A 21,338-nucleotide genomic window follows, 5' to 3' on the forward strand; every position below is an offset into this window, starting at 1 on the left:
TAGTATGTAGAAAAGCCCCATTTTCCTTTTATTTAAATATCCTAAATATATCACGAAGGAACATACACTGCACTTTAATGGTAAAAAGATACAAGTTTATAACATCTTATAAAAACTACCATTTAAAAGTGATCTTGTCCATTTGATATTCCCCTCCCCCATAGCAAAATAAGTATATTATTTAAAAAAAACAAAACAAAAAACAGGGTGGAGAGGAGGATAGGAAGGGGACAGTTGATAAAACCCCAGGGCCACAGCAGAGGCAAAGGGCATCTGGGGAGAGGGTTCGAAGCTGTGGCGGACTCCACTAATGTAACCCTCCAATGTCAAGCCATGGGCGTGATCAGTAGCTAAGTGATGACAAGGCTGTTGGGGGTGGACGGAAAAGACTTGGGGCAAAGCAGACTGTTTATAGCCTGAGCTGGTAGGGCCTGGTGCAGCAGCCTACCCGGAACTGGCACTACTCTTTCCCAGGTTCCCTGACTCTCTATCCTGGTCTTTGAGAGCGTGCCCTATTTCCGTTTTCCCCACTCCAAACACACCTGAGGCATCTTCCAGTGCTAGGCCCCATGCTGGCCAGCAGGGGTGGGGCATTGGGCCCAGGAGCCTCTGCAACAGTGTGAGTCAGTGGCTTCCCTGGGGTATCCGTGGGGCTCCCGGGCCCTCTGGATGCCAAATCACTCCTTTCACTGCTTTGCGCCTCTCTTCTCACACATGCATTGCCCCAGACATCAGTGCGGGAACTGAACCAACCACCTGCTCCTGAGTTTCCCTCACTGGGTCCTTGGCAGGGGTGGCTCTGCTATGGCTGTTCGCACATACTCTCTGAAGTTCCCTCCCTCCCACCCACCCAGGCAGGAAACCAAGGTCTGTGGGAACCCAGGGCACCTTCTGACCCAGTACACACATTAGTACACATAGGGGCACAGGTCACTCATGTGAGACTTACATGAATCTCTCCACATACACCCCTATCCCAAAGAGACTAGCTGTAAGTGGCAGGGACAGAGGCCTCTCATTTTCAAAAGCATTTTTGGGAGGATAGTTTTCTAAATATTTTAAAATGGTTTACAGGGTGCTGGAAGATGTGGGGTGAATCATCCCAGAAGTGAAGGACAGGAAAACCCCAGATCCAGCAGAACCCTTGAACAGGAAGGGGGCTGGCTCACATGCAGAAAGATGCTCCTGCTTGCAGGGACCACAGGGCTGATCCAAGGACTGAGGTCTAAGTTCTGGACCACATCAAATGGGAGTGTCAGCATAGAGCTATAAGAGTACATGGCAGCAAACACTCCTCAGCGTCTCCCCAAAAGGATCTCAGATGCTGTCAGGGAAAATGGAATGGGTGCCATGCCTGCTTTCTTTTTCCCTGAAATACTCATACCACAGAGGTATGGACAACCCCCTCCCCAACCCCACCCCTCCAGAATAGGTAACAGCCAGGAATCATTGCTGGTATCCACTCTTTACATTTTCTGGGAAATGAAATCATACTTCCAGGAGTTTCCCATCTCAGACCCTACTGACAGCTTGGCACTCAGGTTCACCCAGTCTCCATGATTACTAAGACAGTTCCCGTACCCGCCACAGGTCAGGTCAGGTTACAGTGGGGGGTCAACCAAACCCCAAAACTTCCCATAAGGATTCTTTCTTTAGCAGAAAGAAAAAGTTTATTTCACCTTAGAAAATTCATGTTCACAAGCCCTGGCTTGGGTTAGAAACATCCTAACCACCAGGCTGTTGAATTCATCTTAAAAAAAAAAAAAACCCTCCAAAACAAAAGCCCTTCTGTTCCCTAAATTGTGTTCTTCAGCTCCTGCTGAGACCTCAAGCACCCTTCATGTTTGGGCAAGAGGAGGCTATTTTCCACTCATCCTCCCTGAAGGTGAGGGCCAGAGAAGGGTTTGGCTCAATAATATGCCATCTCCTGCAAGCATACAAATACATGCATTCATATCTCACACATACTCTCACACACACACACACACACCCCTGATTACTTTGTTGGGAGTGGACAAGGTGGTGGTATTGGAGCAGAGAGGAGCAAAGAATATGGTTAAGAATGGAACCTACATTAGGTTTCTTCTTTAGTCTTTTCTCTGCAGCACCCCCACCCCCATCCCCCACACTGTGATGGGTAGGGATGGCCATCAGGAAGCAAGCCGAGATCTTGTTTTTTGGGACCAAAGGACAGACCCCTCCCTACCTCCTCTACCTGAATACAGTGATAGGACTTGGGGAGGGAGAACAGCTCCTACTGCTCAACAGGCATGTCAGAAGACCCCAGATTCCTTTGTTTCTTGAGCAGCTGTTAGCCAACTTGGGACCAGTCTTGGGTTGTTCCTAAGAGGGCACAAGGAGAGAGAACCCACTTTGACTTCCATGACTCCTTGCTCAATACATCTGTCTCACTTTAGGAGTCAATGGCAGCGAGGTAGCCACAAACCATCTCCAAGACCGACTCCCCAAAAAAAGAAGAAAAGGGCTTCATGGGCCACTCTCACCCAAGTTTCCTCCTAAAGGCATTTGAGCTGATGCCATCAGGTGCCAATGTGACATGGGCCATGACAACACCCACAGGCACAACTCTTCCTTTTCCCTTGAGGAAGGAAGAGGTGCCATCCACTTTTTGGATCCAGCCCTTGTCTGCTCCACCCCATTTTTCCTTTTGTCCCTACAGTGTATAAGGAAGCCAAAGTAAGCTCAGCTGCCATTCCTGATCTTATTCTTCCTCAAAAAGGAGGCGAAGTGCAGGATTGTGAAACACTGAGGAGCTACTGCAACTAAAAACCCAATTTTTGGGGAGAGCTGGACCAGCTATAGTCCCTACTTTGGACCAGGACTCTTATGCCTCTGGATTACCTGTATCCACAGTTTACCTGCTGAAGTTGCTTTTGGATAAACAAAAACAAGAACAGAACAAACAAATCCCCTTCCCCAATCTTTTCCATTTCAGCTGCCAGCTGGAGTCCAAGGTTGTGGGAGCCACACTTCAGTCTTGGTCCTGTACCTTGAGTCCCCACCTATGACCTCAGCCAAGGGTCCAGGGACTAGCTCCCCTACCCAGGAATGCTGTAAGAACTTCCCCGAGATACTCATAGTCTCAGATTATTTACAGAGCTGAGGTTCTGGGGCCACTGTCCCCTGATGCACTCTTCTGGTCTCCTAGGTCCACTCCTCCAGGAGTGGGACAGGTTCACATGGGGCGGTGGTGGGACCATCAGACCAGAGGGGGTGTGCTCTTCGGCAGGTTCTTCTGATCACTCCCACCACCCAGGGCCCCTTGCGCCTATAGAGAAAACTGCCCGTCGGAAGTCTTGGACTGGCACCCTTGGCACATCCGTTTGTGTCTGAGTAATCGATCTGTCCGAGAAAAACACTGAGAAGAAAGGGAGGGTTAAGTGCCTGAGCAGACAAACGCAGCTACCTGTTGGCTAACTCATTCCTCTCACAGGAGGCAGATACCACATTCTCCATCCCCTCAGCACGTGCACAGACAGCAGGAGCACACGGTGGTGGAGAATGCAAGCTCTCTGGCCAGACCGCCTGGGGCTGAATCTTGGCTCTATCACTCAGCAGCTGTGTGACCTTGGGCAAGTTACCTAACAGCCCAGAATCTGCATACTCATCTGCAAAACTGCAAAGCGAGGCTAAAAGTACCTACTCACAGTACAGCTGCTTTATTCATCAAAGATTTATTGAGTATCTATCTCAAGGCAGATACAGAGTAGAGAACCAGAGGAACAAAGTCTCTGCCCTCATGGAGCTTTTATTCTAGCGTCTGAAGATTCAGTGTAAGAGTGCAGAGCAAAGCTTGGGACCTAGCAATGCGTCCAGGAAGTGTTAGCTATTATCATTTCTCATCTCTTGTTCTTGTCTTGTTTTGGCCCCAGCTCTTACATTCTCATCAGATCAGATACTGACCCCCAGGGCAAAGATTGTATCTCTTCCTCCAAAGTGCACTAGCTCTGAAGTTGGACTGAATCCCAGCTCTGTTCGTGATCTGCGGTGTCCCTGGGAAACTTAACTTCTCTGAATCTCAATTTTCCCATACGTGAAATAAGGACAATACAGCTACCTTAGGGAGTCAATGTGAGGATTAAATAAAATCATCTATGTAAAGTATGCTCTCACAGTGCCTGGCATAGAGTAAGTGATCATGGAATGCTATTATTATTATTATTATTACAATGTTCTAATTGCTGCTCCCCATGATCAGCTGCATAAGGCCAGACAGATGCACTTCACCCCGATGTGTTAACTATTATGGCGAGTAACGCTGGTGGCTCTTTTGTCAGGCAGGAGTGGAGGGTGGCCCTGATTCTTGGGGAAGGAAAAGTGTGTGGGGGGGATTGTAGCAGGGATGAGCCTTACCTGATGACACCGTTCACACTGGTAAGGCTTTTCACCACTGTGCACACGCTTGTGGCGTTCCAGGTGGTACTTCTGGATGAAACGCATATCACATATATCGCATTCAAATGGCTTCTCACCTGGCCCAGGTGGACAGAGAAGTGAATGTGGGGAGGTATGTACGGTAGGGACCTCATTCCAGTTTTCTCAGAAATTTTAACTCTTAGTAATGTGTAGACACCTAAGTGATCATAAATGGGGAGAGGTCCCCAAAGGTGCTGGTCTCAGTGACACCAGATACAAAGCCATGCAATCTCTCTGCTTCATTGACTTATCTTCTTCCTTCATTTCTAATACTTACCCATTAAAATAAACCCAACTAGAGCCACAAACAGACATGGAATACAAGCGATAGACTATTCTCCCCCTTTTGAATATAAACAAGAGACTTACCAGTGTGAATAAGGATGTGCCTCTTTAGGTGGTAACTGCTCCGAAAGGCTCCAAAGCAGTGTTCACAAACAAAATTTTTGGGAATCTTTACTTGAAAAGAACCATTTTGTTCCACTACCACCACCTGGGGGCAATAATCAGGCAAGTCATGAGGCCACCACTGCCCTCTTCCTGGAGACACTGTTCTACTCTGGGTCCACTTCCAGCTGTTGGAGAAAGGAACCTCTCTGATGCTGTCTAAAGGTGCTGCCATCTCCTGTACTCCATGGAGGTTAAGAGACCCTTTGGGGAAGGAGGTGGAGTGGGTAAGCTGTCTATCCTGTCAAACCCAGCAGTCTGAGTATGACTTGAGCTGAAGCCTGCCTGCCCCCATGCCTCGGGATCTGGGATCTCATGCTCCCCAACCTGTACCATTACTGTTCCAGCAAGGCAGGAGATCAACTACCAAGGCAGTCTCTGGATGAAATCTGGGGGACTCACTCACTGGCTATCAGAGATCAAAGCATCTAGGGAAAGCTCCAGGTTACATGGTAGAGGGAAGAAGGAGGAATATTACCCCATTACCAAACTGTATGAGTTTGGGGGATCACCCCATTACCTGCCTTTTTAACAGTCTTTTTTGAATGAGAGGCCTCAGACAAGCTGTCATCATCTTTGCGGCTCCGGGACTTATCACTGTCTTTTCGGTGACCCTTTGAAGACAAATCAAATCTAAACTCATAGCCCATCTCGGAACATGAGATGAGACCCAATGCAGCTCTCAGACAAAATTCATAAATGAGAGTAAACCACCTGCCCCGAAAGCTTAGAGGAAGTATACAACTATTTCCTCTCCAAGCACCTGGTCTTAAAAGAGTTGAAGGTACACAAAAGACCTTCCTTAGCTTTCTGAAATACCAATGTTCATCCATTCCCCAGCTGGATCCCCTTGCCCCACTTCCCTATGCGGAAGCATCAAGGAATCAGAGCTTGGTATCTCCTGGCAGAGAGCTTGGGCCACCCGATCCCCAGGTGCCACAATGGACTCAAGCGCTGTACCTGACTCGAGCACCTCAGCACATCAGGGCTACCTGCCCGCTCGCCATTCTCGGCCTGCTTGCTGGCAATCTGGCTCAGCATCATCTTCTTGCTGGCTGCAGTGGGAACCAAACTCACACCTGCTAGGCCTTCACAAGCCAGGAGACTTGCCTAAGTTGAAAGGAGATGAGGTGTCAGGTCACCTGGCAGGGCAGGGCAAAAACAGACTGCCATCCTCTATAGAACTACCTTTTACACCCTGCTACAAACTGCTTCTCTCCAGGGAATGTCCCTCCTCACTGCCAAAGCCTTGCTTCCTTCAAGAGTCCTCCCTAACTCATCTCACCAGGAACGACTTATCTTGTCATCCTTCAGCATTTAAATACAGATCAAGTAAATAATCAAGTATTACTGACACCTTTGTCATCAGCACTAGGCAGTGTGTGGCTACATATTTCTTTGAAGGTATTTCTAGGCCTTAACTGTGAGTGGGTATGAGGTTCCATCTTGCTAACCCACTGACACAGGAGATTCCTTCAGGACCTTCCTCCTTCCTCCCTCAACAGCCCTCAGCTGGGCCGAGTGCAGTGGCTCACACCTATAATCCCAGCATTTTGGGAGAATGAGGCGGGCGGATCACGAAGTCAGGAGTTCGAGACAAGCCTGGACAATAGGTGAAACCTTGTCTCTACTAAAAATACAAGAATTAGCCAGGTGTGGTGGCACACACCTGCGGTCCCAGCTACTCGGGAGGCTGAGGCAGAAGAACTGCTTGAACCCGGGAGGCGGAGGCTGCAGTGAGCAGAAATCACGCCACTGCACTCCAGCCTGGGCAACAGAGTGAGACTCCCTCCGTCACTCACTCACACACTCACACACACACACACACACACACCCCTTAGCTTCAGAGCACACACACACACACACCCCCCTTAGCTTCAGAGCCCACTTCTGATTGGCAGATCTTGCTGGTGCCAACTGTATTTTCTATCGGTTTGTTTCATTTTTTGCTTGTTGGTTGAGACAGGGTGTCACTCTGTCGCCCAGGCTGGAGTGCAGTGGCACGATCTCGGCTCACTGCACTCTTGACCTCCCTGGCTTAAGCGATCCTTCTACCTCTACCTCCTGAGTAACTGGGACTTCAGGAGAATGCCACCACACCCGGCTATTTTTTTTTGTATTTATAGAGACAGGGTTTCACCATGTTGCCTAGGCTGGTGTGGAACTCCTGAGCTTAAACAATCCTCCAGCCTCAGTCTCCTAAAGTCCTGGGACTACAGGCTATTTCTCCCTTTAGATTTTAAACTCCCTAAGTATTTACCAATTGCAACTGATATGATTTTTGGAGTTCAGTATTTCTCTTGACCTCTTAGGCCATTTATATGTGTGCTTGTATGATCACATTTTTTCACATTCCTTGCTCCATATATAATTTAAACAATTACTTAAGTAAGGTATGTTTAAGTAAATTTCCAGAAAACTGCTACATTCTTCAAACTGACTTCGGTTAGCCGGCATTAAAGAAAATACTTTTCTTACTGAAAAAAAAAATTTTAAGAAATCGTTGGTCAGCAAACTCACAAATTTATGAAGAAATTCCTTTTAGATGATCAGTACATTCTGGGACCCCTCCCTCCACCTTCTGGGACTTTGGAGTGAAAGATCCAGAGTTAAAATCTTAGCTCAGCTGTTTGCACTCTATAATCTCGGGCAAGTTATTCCACCTTTGCAAGCCTTAGTTTCCTTACATGAAAAATGCCTGTCATAATGCTTATCCTTACAGGGTTGATGAAAAGTAAACTAAGACGTAAAACGCTTAACAGTGTCTAGCACAAAGTTCAGTCCTTAGTGGAAGGCAGCATTCTCAGAAGACTGAATACAATGCTGAGAAGCGGGTTGCAAAAAACAAAGAAAGAAGAAACTGACAGGCTCCTATTCTATATGGAAAGGAAGAAGCTGTGCATTCAGAAGCAGCTGGAGGAAAGCCAATTATACTACAATCAGACTGCCATCCTGGTGAGACTGGTAGGGGAGGTTCCCTAGAAGCAAGCTGGGAGAAGCTCTGGAGATGTGTGCACATAGCTATTCTACTCAGATGACTACAACAGCCTATCTGCTCATTCTGTCTCTCCAGTCCATCCTCTACCTCCACAAAAATGACCTTCTACATAACACTGATCTGATGCTACTCTGCTGCTTAACTTAGCGAGGCATAAAAGGCCTTTGGGTTACACTCTGCTTACTGCAGGGAACAACTTCCTCACCTATCACTGTCAATACTACCTCCATAACTATCCCCATTTAAATCCCTTACTCCGTAACTATCAAACAACCTGCAGTACTCGGAACCTCATCACATTTTCCCATGACTCTAAGCTCCTGCCCATGCTGTTCCTTTTGTCCAAACACCCTTCTCGCTTGTTTAGCAAAATCCTATGCATCTTTCAACCTTCATCTTCTTTTTCTATCCAAGCAGAAGTACTGTTCTCTCCTATGTACATACCCCTATTATTGCACATTCCTCAATCAACAGATTCAGAGTCTCTACTACTAGCCAGCCACTATACAAGGCATTGTGAATATAAAAATAAATGGCTTTCCATCCCTCTCCCGACCCCAACTAGCCTGGAAGCTCACTGGGGACAAGGACAATCGTATTCATCTTTGTATTCCCAGCACAATGCCTTGCATGCAACAGGAACTCAATAAATTCCTGTTGGAAAAAAACAAAAGAAGCATTCACCATACTATTCACTCCCTTACACCCCTCAGCACTTAATGTACTAAATGTAAACTGAGTACACGTTGCTTTGCAAATGTCCCATCAGTGCCTGTGATGCAGTATAGCCTACCTCCTTCATTTGACTGGAAGCTCCCTGAAGGCAGGGGCTGTGGCCTGTCTCCTTTCCTTCCTCTAGATCTGCCCCTGGTGCTTAATACAGAGCTTGGATCACTGGGGTTGGTCAATATGTTGACTAAGGCAGCATTCAAGAGTGAAACTGCAAACAGGCTTCCCAGTTATCTTGGAGGAGGACTCTAGAGCTTTTTACCTGAGCCATGCTGATTTCTCACTTAAGGCAACCCAAAAGTTCAGGAGTTCCTAGGTCCACCTTTCCTTGAGACACTGTCGTTTTGAAGAACTGTCACCAAATCACGGTAGCGACTCCTTCGTGTCCCATCAGTCCTGTTGCCATATTGAACTTTGTTTTCAAATAGAACTTAGTGTCCTCCGAAGAAAAGATAGGTGTTCCAAGAATCCCTGGACTCTGCCTGGCTCCTGCCTATTGTCTGAAGAAAAAGAGAGTCTACCAGTCTTGGTTTTCCAGTTGAATTCTCTTGATGAAGCTCACGATCTGTTTCAGAAACCTGAAACCAGAAAGGAAGAGGGGGGCTGCTAAATGCAACATCTTCAGGCCATTACAACGTGCGATATGAACTTTTTTTTTTGCTGGGCGCTCTCTGTGAAGCTCAGAACGAGGACATGAGTCAAGAAGAGTTTTCTTTCTAGGTCAATAGGAGGAACTGGTCTCCTGGGCAAGGAGTGGAAGCCAACAGGAGCAAAAGTAATTGGGGCCGCCTATGGAGGAACTCTGCCAAAAGGAAAGTTGCTTGGATTTGCCATCTCAGGAATGGAAGAAGGGGGCGGAGACCCTTTGGGGCTTTTGTGCCCAGTGGGCCGGCCCGAAAAGCTCGCACTTTACAGAGGCGGCAAGACTAGGGTGGAGGAAAGCTCAAGGGCCATCGCTGGGTGCTTCGGTGGCGGGCAGAAACGGGACTGGCAGTGCCCACACGTGTGCGTTCTCCGCGTCCGCCCGAAGGTAGGGAAACTCGCTGCGGAGGTGGAGGACAGGCAGGCGAAGCCCGGCGCGGCGTGTCGCCCGCCTCGCTCCGGCCAGCCAGCCTCTGCACCCGCTGCACCAACCGGGAGCAGAGCCGGAGAGTGCCGAGAAGCGCGCGAGGTGCGTGCTCGCGCCCGCGTCCCCTCCGAGAGCCCTCTCCCGGGCCGGGGACGCGGCGGGACGCGCGGGCAGGGGGCGGTGTGCGCGCACGGCCTTTCCCCTCCCTCCCCCGGAGATCCCCCTCCCTTCGCCACGCGCCCCTCCTCCCCTCCCCTCCCCCTTCCCGCGCGGCACCCCACGGCTTGCGAGCTACAGAAGCGCTGCCGTCTGTACGGACGACGCTGCGGTCTTTGGGGCGTGCTCCTACCTGCCAGGCGCGGCCTCCCGCTGGCTCCCCGGCTGCGCGGCGCCTCCTCCAGGCCCCAGCACACCCTGCCAACCCCACCGCCGCGGCTGCCCCCACCGGGACCGAGGCAAGTTTACAAACACCAACCCCGGCCCGTTTCCCCGGAAGCACTTCCCCCTCCCCCTCGTCCTCTCCGCCGAGCGGCTGCATCCACTTCCGGGCTCGGCAGCTAGACTAGTGGGGGCAGCCTCAGAGCGGGTGAGGTTGGGGACGCACGGAGAGGTGCAGCTGGGTGAGTGGGCGGCGCCGTGCGCCGAGGGCCTGGAGGAGGGAGCGCTGAGGCCCGCGCGTGCGCCGTGGCCGGGGCGCGCCCCGGCCGCCATCGAGACTGAGGGCAGGACCCTCGGCCCTTCGATGATTGTACGCTGGGTGCTCGATGGGAGGAGGGTTTGCTGGGTGAGCTGGTTCAGACTCCTTGAAGAATCGTCGTCACTCTTTCTTCGTCGCGGACGTCCTGCCCATCGCTCTGAGCCGGCGCCCCAAGTAGAGCCAGAGTAGTTCGTACCCAGCCTTTTCACGTAACTCGGCCGAGGTGGTTCTCCGAATTTTTTCCGTCAGGCCCAGATTAGCAAAGTTTGGGGTCAGCTGGGAGAGGCGTTAACTTTTCTTCGCACACTCTTGCCTTGTGCGCTCAACCACAGTCTGAAAAGGAGTGTTCTCGCAGAGGCGTTCCTTGAGTAGCCCTTGGCCACACTGCTCACCTCCCTGCAGAAGTCAAAGCCCCAGCCCTCCTCTGCGAATCCCGAGGCCAGCCTGGTTACCTTCTCCCCTTCGCCCTTTATTCCAGGCCGTCCAGCATCAAACACTAGCCTCCACACGTGGAAAAGACCCTGACTCCCACAGTAGACTAGTCTTATGGGAGTCCTGGCTCTTGGGCCAGGCTGCATTAGGAAAATGGAAACCAGACTGTCTTCAAATTCTTCTGCCTAGCCTTAGCCATTAGAGAGAGGTCCTGCTAAAGGTGGACTGCAAATGCGCTTGATGGAAGGAGATGTCAATTCCACTTAAGTCCTCATTTCTGCTGTAGGTGATATTATGTCGTGACTTTAGGAGAAGTAATGGTGATACCAAAAGAAAAAAAAACTCTATGATGAAAAAAAGACAAGGATTCTCAACTTTTTTTTTTTTTGTAGACAGATTTCATTTCCCTGAGCCACTCCATGATTTGGGCCATTGAAAGTACGTTTTTTGTGTTTTAGGATCATTCTAAAATAGAGACAAAATGGAGAAAGAGAGAGATAAAGAAACATCACCAGGAATAAGTCTTTTAAATCTTTTTTGAAAATTAGCTCCTACTTATTTTACAAATCGACACAACGCAAAAGTATAAAAGACACAAAATGGTTCTTCTCCCCCTCTACTTATCCCATGCTCCTGAGGGGAATCATTCTTACCAGTTTGGTATATATGCTTTTAGGCTTTTTTCTGTGTTCATACAAAAATCTTTTCAACCAGTATTTATTGAGCACCTGTAATGCGCCATACAGTGTATTTTAGACATCTGAGTCAGCTAACATTTAAAAAACTGTTGCACAGTATTCCAGTTTATGTGTGTGCCTTGTCCCATCTTGATGAACATTTAGGTTTCAGATTTTTTTGCTTTATAAACAATACAATAATGAACATCCTTAAATAGTTATCTTTTTGCTCCGGGCAGGGTGGCTCACACCTGTAATCCCAGCACGTTGGGAAGCCGAGGTGGGCGGATCATCTGAGGTCGGGAGTTCCAGACCAGCCTGACCAACATGGAGAAACCGCGTCTCTTCTAAAAATACAAAATTAGCCGGGCGTGGTGGCACATGCCTGTAATCCCAGCTACTCGAGAGGCTGAGTCAGGAGAATCACTTGAACCCGGGAGGCGGGAGTTGTGGTGAGGCGAGAGTCGTGCCTTTGCACTCCAGCCTGGGCAATAAGAGTGAAACTCTGTCTCAAAAAAGAAAAAAAAGTTACCTTTTGCATTTATAAGGATTTATAGATAGGATATGTGCTTTTATTTAAATTTATTTTTATTTTTTTATTTTTTTGAGATGGAGTCTCACTCTGTCACCCAAGCTAGAGTGCAATGGCACAATCTTGGCTCACTGCAACCTCCACCTCCCAGGTTCAAGCAATTCTCCTGGCTTAGCCTCCTGAGTAGCTGGCGCCTGCCGCCAGCCCGGCTAATTTTTTTGTATTTTTTAGTAGAGATGGAGTTTCACCATGTTGGTTAGGCTGGTCTTGAACTCCTGACCTCAGGTCATCTACCCACCTTGGCCTCCCAAAGTGCTGGGATTACAGGTGTGAGCCACCACACCCGGCCCTATTTTCATTCTGTTTAAAGATAGGGTCTTGGTGTGTCGCCCAGGCTGGAGTGCAATGGTGCAATCAGGGCACACTGCAGCCTCAACCTCCTGGGCTCAAGGAATCCTCCCATCTTAGCCTCCCAAGTAGTTGGGACTACAGATGTGGGCAACTGTGCCTGGCTAATTTTGTAGTGTTTTTTTTTGTTTTTTTGTTTTTTGTAGAGACAGGGTTTTGCCATGTTGCCCAGGCTGGTCTCGAATTCCTAGGCTCAAGCTATCCATTGGCCTTGGCCTCCTAGAGTGCTAGGATTACAGGATTGAGCCACCATGCCTGGCCGGATATGTAAATTTTAATACAGTCTGTGAAAATGAATTGTAAAAGTTTGTAACAACTCCCATGTTTACTCAGAACCGTGTGTGAATGTTCCCTATTCCTACAACTTTGGCAATGTTTAGTGTATGCTATGAATTTTTTATACAGTTACTAGTTTAATAGGTGAAAAATAGTATTTGTTTTAATTTTCATGTCATTAATAGTGAAGTTAATATTCTCTTATTGCCTTTTTTTTTTTTTAAGAGATGGGTCTCTGGACAGGCACGGTGGCTCACGCCTGTAATCCCAGCACTTTGGGAGACCGAGGTGGGCGGATCACCTGAGGCCAGGAGTTTGAGACCAGCTGGGCCAACATGGAGAAACCCCATCTCTACTAAAAATACAAAAAAATTAGCCGGGCTTGGTGGCACGTACCTGTAATCCCAGTTACCAGGTGGCTGAGGCAGGAGAATCACTTGAACCCGGGAGGCGGGGGTTGCAGTGAGCCCATATTGTGCCATTGCACTCCAGCCTGGGCAACAAGAGCGAAACTCTGTCTCAAAAAATAAATAAATAAATAAATAAATAAATAAATAAATAAATAAATAGATGGGTCTCCACGCTTTGTTGCCTTAGGCTGGTTTCCAACTCATGAGCTCAAGTGATCCTCCCACTTCAGCCTTCCAAATAGGTGGGACTATTTTATTGCTCTTTGACCATTTTAATTGTTTTTGTAAACTGTCTGTTCATATCCTTTGTCCATTAAAAAAAGGTAGATCATTTGTATATTTCTTATTGATGGTAGAAATCCTGTCTGTGTTATGGATAATAACTATTCTTTGTCGTCTGCATTTAAAATATTTTCTCTTTTTCACTTACCTTTCAGCTTTTGAGACAAAAGTCATGCTTTATGGGAAAATATTTGAAACATTTCTGTCTTTGATAGGAACAAGCCAGGGATGTTTACTACTAAAACTAAGATTTTAGGAGAGCTCCTGGCCACCCTAAAGCCTCCTTGATTTCATATATATTCATCTTACAAAGAGAAACGATTGACAATGTATCAAAACTATGGACTTCAGCAACATGACCAGATGTCAGATTAACAAACAAAAATTATATAAATAAAATATAAGAATATAACCAACACTAAAATACCATAGAATAAATAATCTGATTCACAATAAAAACATTATATTTTGGCCAGGCGAGGTGGCTCACACCTGTAATCCCAGTGCTTTGGGAGGCTGAGGTGGGAGGATTGCTTGAAGCCAAGAGTTTAAGACCAGCCTGGGCAACATAGTGAGACCCTGTTTACAAAAAATTAAAAAATTAACCCGGCATGCTGGCATGTGCCTGTAGTCCTAGCTACTCAGGAGGCTGAGGTGGGAGAATTGTTTGAGCCCAAGAGTTCGAAGCTGCAGTAAGACATGATTGTGCTACTGCACTTCAGCCTGGGTGATACAGCAAAACTTATTCTCTAAAATAATAAATAATTTTTTTTTTTTTTTGAGATGGAGTCTCGCTCTGTCACCCAGGCTGGAGTGCAGTGGCATGATCTCGGCTCACTGCAAGCTCCGCCTCCCGGGTTCTCGCCGTTCTCCTGCCTCAGCCTCCTGAGTAGCTGGGACTGCAGGTGCCCACCACCATGCCGGGCTAATTTTTTGTATTTTTAGTAGAGATGGGGTTTCACCATAGTAGCCAGGATGGTCTCGATCTCCTGACCTCGTGATCCACCCGCCCTGGCCTCCCAAAGTGCTGGGATTACAGGCGTGAGCCACTGCTTCCAGCCCCTTCTGGTATTCTTGTTTTTTTTTTTGAGATGGAATTTCACTCTTGCTGCCCAGGCTGGAATGCAATGGTGCGATCTTGGCTCACTGCAACCTCTGCCTCCCGGGTTCAAGCGATTCTTCTGCCTCAGCCTCCCAAGTAGCTGGGATTACAGGCATGCGCCACCACACCCAACTAATTTTTGTATTTTTAGTAGAGACAGGGTTTCACCATGTTGGTCAGGCTGGTCTCGAACTCCTGACCTCAGGTGACCTCAGGTGATCCACCTACCTCGGCCTCCCAAGTGCTGGGATTACAGGCTTGAGCCACTGTGCCCGCCCCCCACCCCCCCTTCTTGTATTCTTATGGTTGTATATTTTCAGTTTCTGTCTTTATCTTAGCTGCAGTTAATTTTGTCAATGGTGAGAAATAGTGAGAAATGCCACACGGACCTGTGATGCAGTGGAAGAGGTAGCCTAAAGTCAGAAAGTCAGTGATCTAGGCTTGTTCCCATGTCACCTTTGTAATTTTGGACAATTAGTTCACCTTCTTTCAGCTAAGAATCCTCATCTTGAAAACAAGAATGAATAAATACCTATTTAGGCTAATTTCTAATACTATTGTGAAGGTCAAATAAGATAATAAATGAGAAGGAAAAACACCCTTTGCAAATCTATTATCATTACTACAGATTCTTGGTTGATGCAAATCAAATGTAAGTAGAATGCAGCATTTTTTCCAGTACCTGCAAATCATTGATTGATTTAACAAATGTTTATGTAATGCCTCTGTGCAAGTCCCTGGGGGAGGGGAGAGGATAATCAAGAAGATGGAAACTAACATTTGAGGGGTCCCTGTTTTCTATTAGTTTACTTAATGAAGGAAAAGACTTAGTTCTCTCCACCCAGGAGAGTACAGTCTAGAAGCAGAGTAAAGATTGTATACATAGGAGAGTTTGTGCCTTTATTAATGTGGGTGTGGAGCCACTGGGGTTTGTTGATTGGGAGATAGCACAGAGTACTTTAGCTTTCTAACCATAAACCTGGCTGAGAGCGCTTCAGGAGACAATTGCCTAGATCCCTTTGTCCCCAGGCAGGCCTCCTTCTGTGTGACCTTCCCTAACTCCCTCTTCCCTCAGGCCCACTCCATCACTTATTCAAATAGCATTGCAATGACTCCTGCTGAGTCTTTTCCTGCACCAGCTCTCTATTGCCTTAAGGAGAGCCTTAGTGTTTTGTCCTTGAAGCCTGTCCTGGGCCAGTTGAACTTTCCTGCCTTTCCATGGTGACCTCTCAACTCCCTCTTGTGGCAATTTCCCTTTATTTTACATGCAGGTCTCTCTTGCCAGCCTGTTAGCTGGAGCCCACAAGGCAGATGCAGCACCTAGGGTAATGCCAGCCAGGCGCTCAGAAGTAGACAACACTCAGTCAATGTTTGCTGAACAAACTGAACCCATTCCCTTCCCTGAGAGCCAGCGGGGGTTGAGGGGTTGCGTAATAGAGATGAGCAGTGTGTGGCTCCCTTTGCCTTCCATTAGACCTTTGATAACAGTGGATTGAGGAGTTGGGAAACCACATGATGTGCAAGGGACATTCCTTGAGCCTGATGATTTGTATATTTTAGAATTCTTGTACCCCCTTAATTCCTCCATATATGTGTGTATATATATATATATATATATTTGAAATGGAGTCCCACTCTGTCGCCCAGGCTGGAGTGCAGTGGTACCATCTTGGCTCACTGCAACCTCCGCCTCACAGGTTCAGGTGGATCCTGCCTCAGCCTCCTGAGTAGCTGGGATTACAGGCACCTGCCACCACGCCCGGCTAATTGTGTATTTTTAGTAGAAATGGGGTCTCGCCATGTTGGCCAGGCTGGTCTCAAACCCCTGACCTCAGGTGATCCACCCACCTCAGCATCCCAAAGTGCTGGGATTACAGGTGTGAGCCACCACACGCGGACAATTTTTATATTGTTTAAAAAGAACCGTTATTTTAATTCCATAAGCAATGTGAAATGATTGTATAAAGTTATAAAAATATAGATGTGTATAAATAAGAAACTTAAAAATCATCCATAATAACAACACCCAGAAATAGCCACAAATGAATATTTTGAAGTCTTTTTCCTTCTTTTTCAGTATTTTCTTTTTTTCTTTTTTTTTTTTTTGAGATGGAGTCTCGCTCTGTCGCCTAGGCTGGGGTGCAGTGGCGTGATCTCTGCTCACTGCAAGCTCTGCCTCCCGGGTTCATGCCATTCTCCTGCCTCAGCCTCCAGAGTAGCTGGGACTACAGGGGCCCGCCACCACACCCGGCTAATTTTTTGTATTTTTAGTAGAGATGGGGTTTCACCGTGTTAGCCAGGATGGTCTCGATCTCCTGACCTCGTGATCCGCCCGCCTCGGCCTCCCAAAGTGCTGGGATTACAGGCGTGACCCACCGCGCCTGGCCTGTATGACCCGTTTTACATGAAATGGCCAGACTAGACAAATCTACAGAAACAAAGTAGATTAGTAGTTGCCAGGGGTCGGGGAAGGGGAGAATGGGAAATGACTGCTACTGAGGTTTTTTTTTCGGTGATGAAAATGTTCTGGCGTTAGATAGTGATGATGGTTGCAACAACTTTGTGAATTTATGAAAAAAACACTTAATTGTACACTTTATTTTTTAATATTTATTTATTTTTTGAGACAGAGTCTCGCTCTGTTGCCCAGGCTGGAGTGCAGTGGTGTGATCTTAGCTCACTGCAGCCTTGTTGACTGAAACGTCGTTAAGTGGTGCATGACTGTGGTGTGAGGTCTAGTGACTGTTGGCAGTGGATTATATTAGACCATCCCATTTTGAGGATGGTTGCTCCCTTTCCAGATTTTCTTGATCTTCTTGCCCTGTCATTTGGGGGGTCCCCCAGGCCTTGGTGTTTGCTCCCTCCTCCCATCCATCTCTCCGAATGCTCTCTCCTTTAGGGAATGGAGCCCATCACAAGGCTTCAGCTATACCCTGACTCTCAAACCTGCTTTCCATTCTAGCATCTCATCAGAGCTGTGGGCCTGACCCCCTCCCATAGGAGTATCTGTAGTCCCAGAAGACCTCCACTCAGATGAGTATTTCCAAGCAATAACCACTTTATTTCTATCCAGTTTCCCCTTTCTGCATCCCTGTTTCTTTGAGGGGTGCCATTATTTTTCTAGTCTCCCAGGCTTGAAATCCCAGGGTCATCTTTGAGTCTTCCTTCTCCTGCAACGTAGCTCCCCTAAGTGTTGAATTCAGCACAATCCAGGGAATGAGCACGCCTGCAGAGATTGTTCTCTCTGTCTTTTCCTACCAACATCATTCTTATTCAAGTGTGGATTGCCTTTTGCCTTATTTACTGCAAGAGCCTGTTAATTCTTCTGCATCCTACTGCTATAAATTGGTCTTCTGAGAGCATCCATTGCACTACATTATTACTTGCCACACAATCTTTCAGTGACTTCCCATTTTCTGCAGGATAAAATGTCAATTCCTTGGCCTGGCTGGCACTCATGACTCCTTATGTGCTCACAAAGCTCTGCCCACCCTGCCTTCACTCCCATGCTCCCGCCAGCCCGGTGTTGCTACTGACCTCAGGACAGGCCCTGTTCATTCCTGCTGTAAGCTCAAGGCTTTCCTCTTCTTACCCCTGAATGCCTCTCTTCCTCCCAGTCACCCATTGCATTTCTCCTGCCCTCTTTTAGGATTCAGCTGCAGTCCCACTGCAGGTCTTTCTCAGCCTTCAGCCTCCATCCATCTCCTTCTTTCCTGAATTCTGAGGAGACCTAGGATTGGCATCCAGCCATGCCCTGGTCTGTAACTGTTGCACATGTGTCTGTGTCCTCCCAGTGGGGTGAGGGGGCGTTCTCAGTCCTCAGCACCATGTGGCGAACACAGTTGGTGCTCACTACAAACAAGACTCTGAGCCCGGAAGGCACAGGATCGCGCTTGTTTAGCAAATGCTTCCTCAATATAACCCCTTTCCTTCCTGCTCTAGGAGAGGGCTTTAGAAAGCAGGGCAGTTCTGAAAAGACTGGAGGTTGGGATGCAAAAGAGATTGGCCTCTGAGGCTTGCCTAAAGGATTTTATGTCAGCCAGCGTGGTGGCTCACGCCTGTAATCCCAGCACTTTGGGAGGCTGAGGCAGGTGGATCACCTGAGGTCAGGAGTTCGAGACCAGCCTGACCAACATGGCGAAACCCTGTCTCTACTACAAATACAAAAATTAGTCTGGTGTGGTGGCATACGCCTGTAGTCCCAGCTACTCGGGAGGCTGAGGCAGGAGAATCGCTTGAACCTAGGAGGCAGAAGTTGCAGTGAGCCAAGATTGTGCCACTGCATTCCAGCCTGGGTAACAGAGCGAGACTCCATCTAAAAGCGAGACTCCCTCCCCCTTGGTCTCCAAGGTCACCTGTGGCAGTTTCTCAGACCCTTGTCTGCCCTCCAGACACCCCCATGCTGGGACCTGGGATGCACAGTGCGGGTCCCCTCTTCTGCGCTGGCCCTCTGGTTCTCGCCACCCTGGGGTTAATGCAGCACGGGTTTTGCCTTTCATCTCATTTCCTATCTTCTGTCAGCTAATGATTATTCAGGGAGCTTCGCCTCACCCTGTTGTCCCTATCTCAAATCTGTCAAAGTTCTCTTTAGGGCAAAGGTCATGAGAATTATGTCATGGCCATGTGACTGCTGTTTTCACCCCACTTCCTCTGCCATCTTGGTCCTGCTGTCCTGAGGAGCTACCTGTGCACCCTGCCTCTGGCTCTCCTGAGCAGAGAGGTAAGCTTGTCTCTGCCTTAGGTGGAAATGGCCACTAGAGTCCACTTGCTCAGCACTGACTGCCTTTTCTCTCCCACCTGTTCCCACTGGTTTTCTCCCTGGGCACTCTCACTTGCCCTTGTCTGTGCACTGGAGGCCGAGACTGAGCTGCAGGGTTTGGGCCTCAGGCCCGTTTGGGAGAGGAGGCGCCTGCTGGGTAGGTCCGGGAAGGGTTGACAGGCTGAGTAGGGAATGACTCTGCTCTGCCACAGATCCTGATGGCTGACTCAGAAGCACTCCCCTCCCTTGCTGGGGACCCAGTGGCTGTGGAAGCCTTGCTCCGGGCCGTGTTTGGGGTTGTTGTGGATGAGGCCATTCAGAAAGGAACCAGTGTCTCCCAGAAGGTGAGTCCTTTCCTCCTCCTCCTTCCCATCAAGCTTGCTTTCTTTTCTTTTCTCTTTTCTTTTTTCCTTTCTTTTCTTTCTCCCCCCCCCTTCCTTCCTTCTTTCTTCCTTCCTTTTTTCCTTTCTTCCTTTCTTTCTTGACAGAGTCTCGCTCTATCGGCCAGGCTGGAGTGCAGTGGCACAATCTTGGCTCACTGCAACCTCCGTCTCCCGGGCTCAAGCAGCTCTCCTGCCTCAGCCTCCCGAGTAGCTGGGATTACAGGCATGTGCCACCACGCCCGGCTAATTTTTGTATTTTTAGTAGAGACGGGGTTTCACCATGTTAGCCAGGCTGCTCTCGAACTCCTGACCTCAGGTAATCTGCCTGCCTCGGCCTCCCAAAGTGCTGAGGTTACAGGCGTGAGCTACCGCGCCCGGCCCAAGCCTTCTCTTTCTCTTTCCAAATCTGGCTCAGAACTTTCCTACTTTATAAGATTTCTCCCCAGAATTCATCCCTGTCCCCCTGGGTACCTCAGGGATTTACATTCTGGGTCTTACTGTGTTCACTACTCTTGTTCATTTTCAGAGTTTTGCTTTGGAAATAACCCGAAGTTGTTTTTAGTGCAGGTTGGCCGTGTCTCGTGTCTGTGGAGGTGTGGTTTGACAGCCAGTCCACAGGCATCCCAGGCCCCCAGCATCCCCGGCTCTCTTCCTAGGTCTGTGAGTGGAAGGAGCCTGAGGAGCTGAAGCAGCTGCTGGATTTGGAGCTGCGGAGCCAGGGCGAGTCACAGGAGCAGATCCTGGAGCGGTGTCGGGCTGTGATTCGCTACAGTGTCAAGACTGGTGGGCCCTGGCTTCTGTGAGGAGGAGACTTGGGAGTTTGTCCTGAGCTCTACTCTGAGCTCCCTGGCTTACTCTCCTTCTCCAGGTCACCCTCGGTTCTTCAACCAGCTCTTCTCTGGGTTGGATCCCCATGCTCTGGCCGGGCGCATTATCACTGAGAGCCTCAACACCAGCCAGTGAGCATCCCAAGGCCCCTCTACCATCCCACAAAGGATTTAGGTTTGCTAGAGAGGTGCCTGAGGGGTAGGGGAGGAGAATGGTTCTGTCCTCTCTCTACTGCTTCTGGGAATCCCTGTCGGCAGAGAGTTTTTCCTCATATCCTTTGGACCCACTTTCTCCAAACTTTCTCAGGCCTCCTGACCCCTGTTTTCTCTTTCTTGCTTCCCTGGTTCTGTCACCAACTCGTTCTTCTCCTTGGACTGTTGCTTTGCTCACTCTTCACTGCCTCCTTTTTGTGACTCCTGTGCAGTTTAAGGGCCTGTCTGGGCAGTCCCTCCCCATCTCTCCTTTCTCGTCGTTCTCTCTCCTGGCAGGTACACATATGAAATTGCCCCCGTGTTTGTGCTCATGGAAGAGGAGGTGCTGAGGAAACTGCGGGCCCTGGTGGGCTGGAGCTCTGGGGACGGAATCTTCTGCCCTGGTTTGTGAGAAGGAGGAGGACCTTTCTTTGCCCTTTTTATGAGTTCCTCCTCCCCCACCGTTCTCTTGCTCTAGTGTCTGGCAGGGAGGGATGATTCCTCTTTGATTCCTCTCCAGCTGGACCCAGGCCAGGCCAGGGAGGCGGCTGCCTGGTCCCTTCATGCTCATGTTTGTCACCATTCCCTGGGGTCAGTGGTCTAGTTCCTGCTGTCTCCAGACGGGGGCTGTCTCTTGGGGGCAGCCCCAGATGTGGAGAGGTGTGGTCAAGAGGATCTGCT

At 48.6% G+C, this 21,338-nt stretch overlaps 2 protein-coding genes across 16 annotated transcripts in view; one reads left to right on the plus strand and one right to left on the minus strand.

Moving 5' to 3' along the window:
* On the minus strand, positions 1 to 10,166 carry ZNF740 (zinc finger protein 740). 2 transcript variants are annotated; one of them, XM_034935791.3, is made up of 7 exons: positions 10,030 to 10,166; positions 8,874 to 9,189; positions 5,845 to 5,994; positions 5,409 to 5,498; positions 4,807 to 4,930; positions 4,375 to 4,493; positions 1 to 3,379 (listed from the first exon to the last, which is right to left on the minus strand). In XM_034935791.3, the coding sequence occupies exons 2-7, from the start codon at positions 8,880 to 8,882 to the stop codon at positions 3,290 to 3,292; spliced, it is 582 nt and encodes a 193-aa protein (XP_034791682.1). In that variant the 5' UTR covers positions 8,883 to 9,189; positions 10,030 to 10,166; the 3' UTR covers positions 1 to 3,289. The 2 variants fall into 2 exon arrangements, with proteins under 2 accessions (XP_034791682.1, XP_034791683.1); XM_034935792.2 differs by having other exon boundaries at positions 8,676 to 9,189.
* CSAD (cysteine sulfinic acid decarboxylase) overlaps positions 9,225 to 21,338 on the plus strand; it is a 26,015-nt gene continuing 13,901 nt past the window's right edge. Inside the window, exons 1-5 of one of the 14 annotated variants that reach the window (XM_008956428.6) lie at positions 9,225 to 9,641; positions 19,468 to 19,599; positions 20,295 to 20,421; positions 20,507 to 20,597; positions 20,955 to 21,061. In XM_008956428.6, the coding sequence (XP_008954676.1) occupies positions 9,453 to 9,641; positions 19,468 to 19,599; positions 20,295 to 20,421; positions 20,507 to 20,597; positions 20,955 to 21,061 (646 nt within the window). In that variant the 5' untranslated portion in view covers positions 9,225 to 9,452. The other 13 variants (XM_034935777.3, XM_008956431.3, XM_034935776.3 and 10 more) reach the window with 13 other exon arrangements.

This window comes from Pan paniscus, chromosome 10 (assembly GCF_029289425.2).
Source record: "Pan paniscus chromosome 10, NHGRI_mPanPan1-v2.0_pri, whole genome shotgun sequence".
In the NCBI taxonomy this organism is placed as follows: domain Eukaryota; kingdom Metazoa; phylum Chordata; class Mammalia; order Primates; family Hominidae; genus Pan; species Pan paniscus.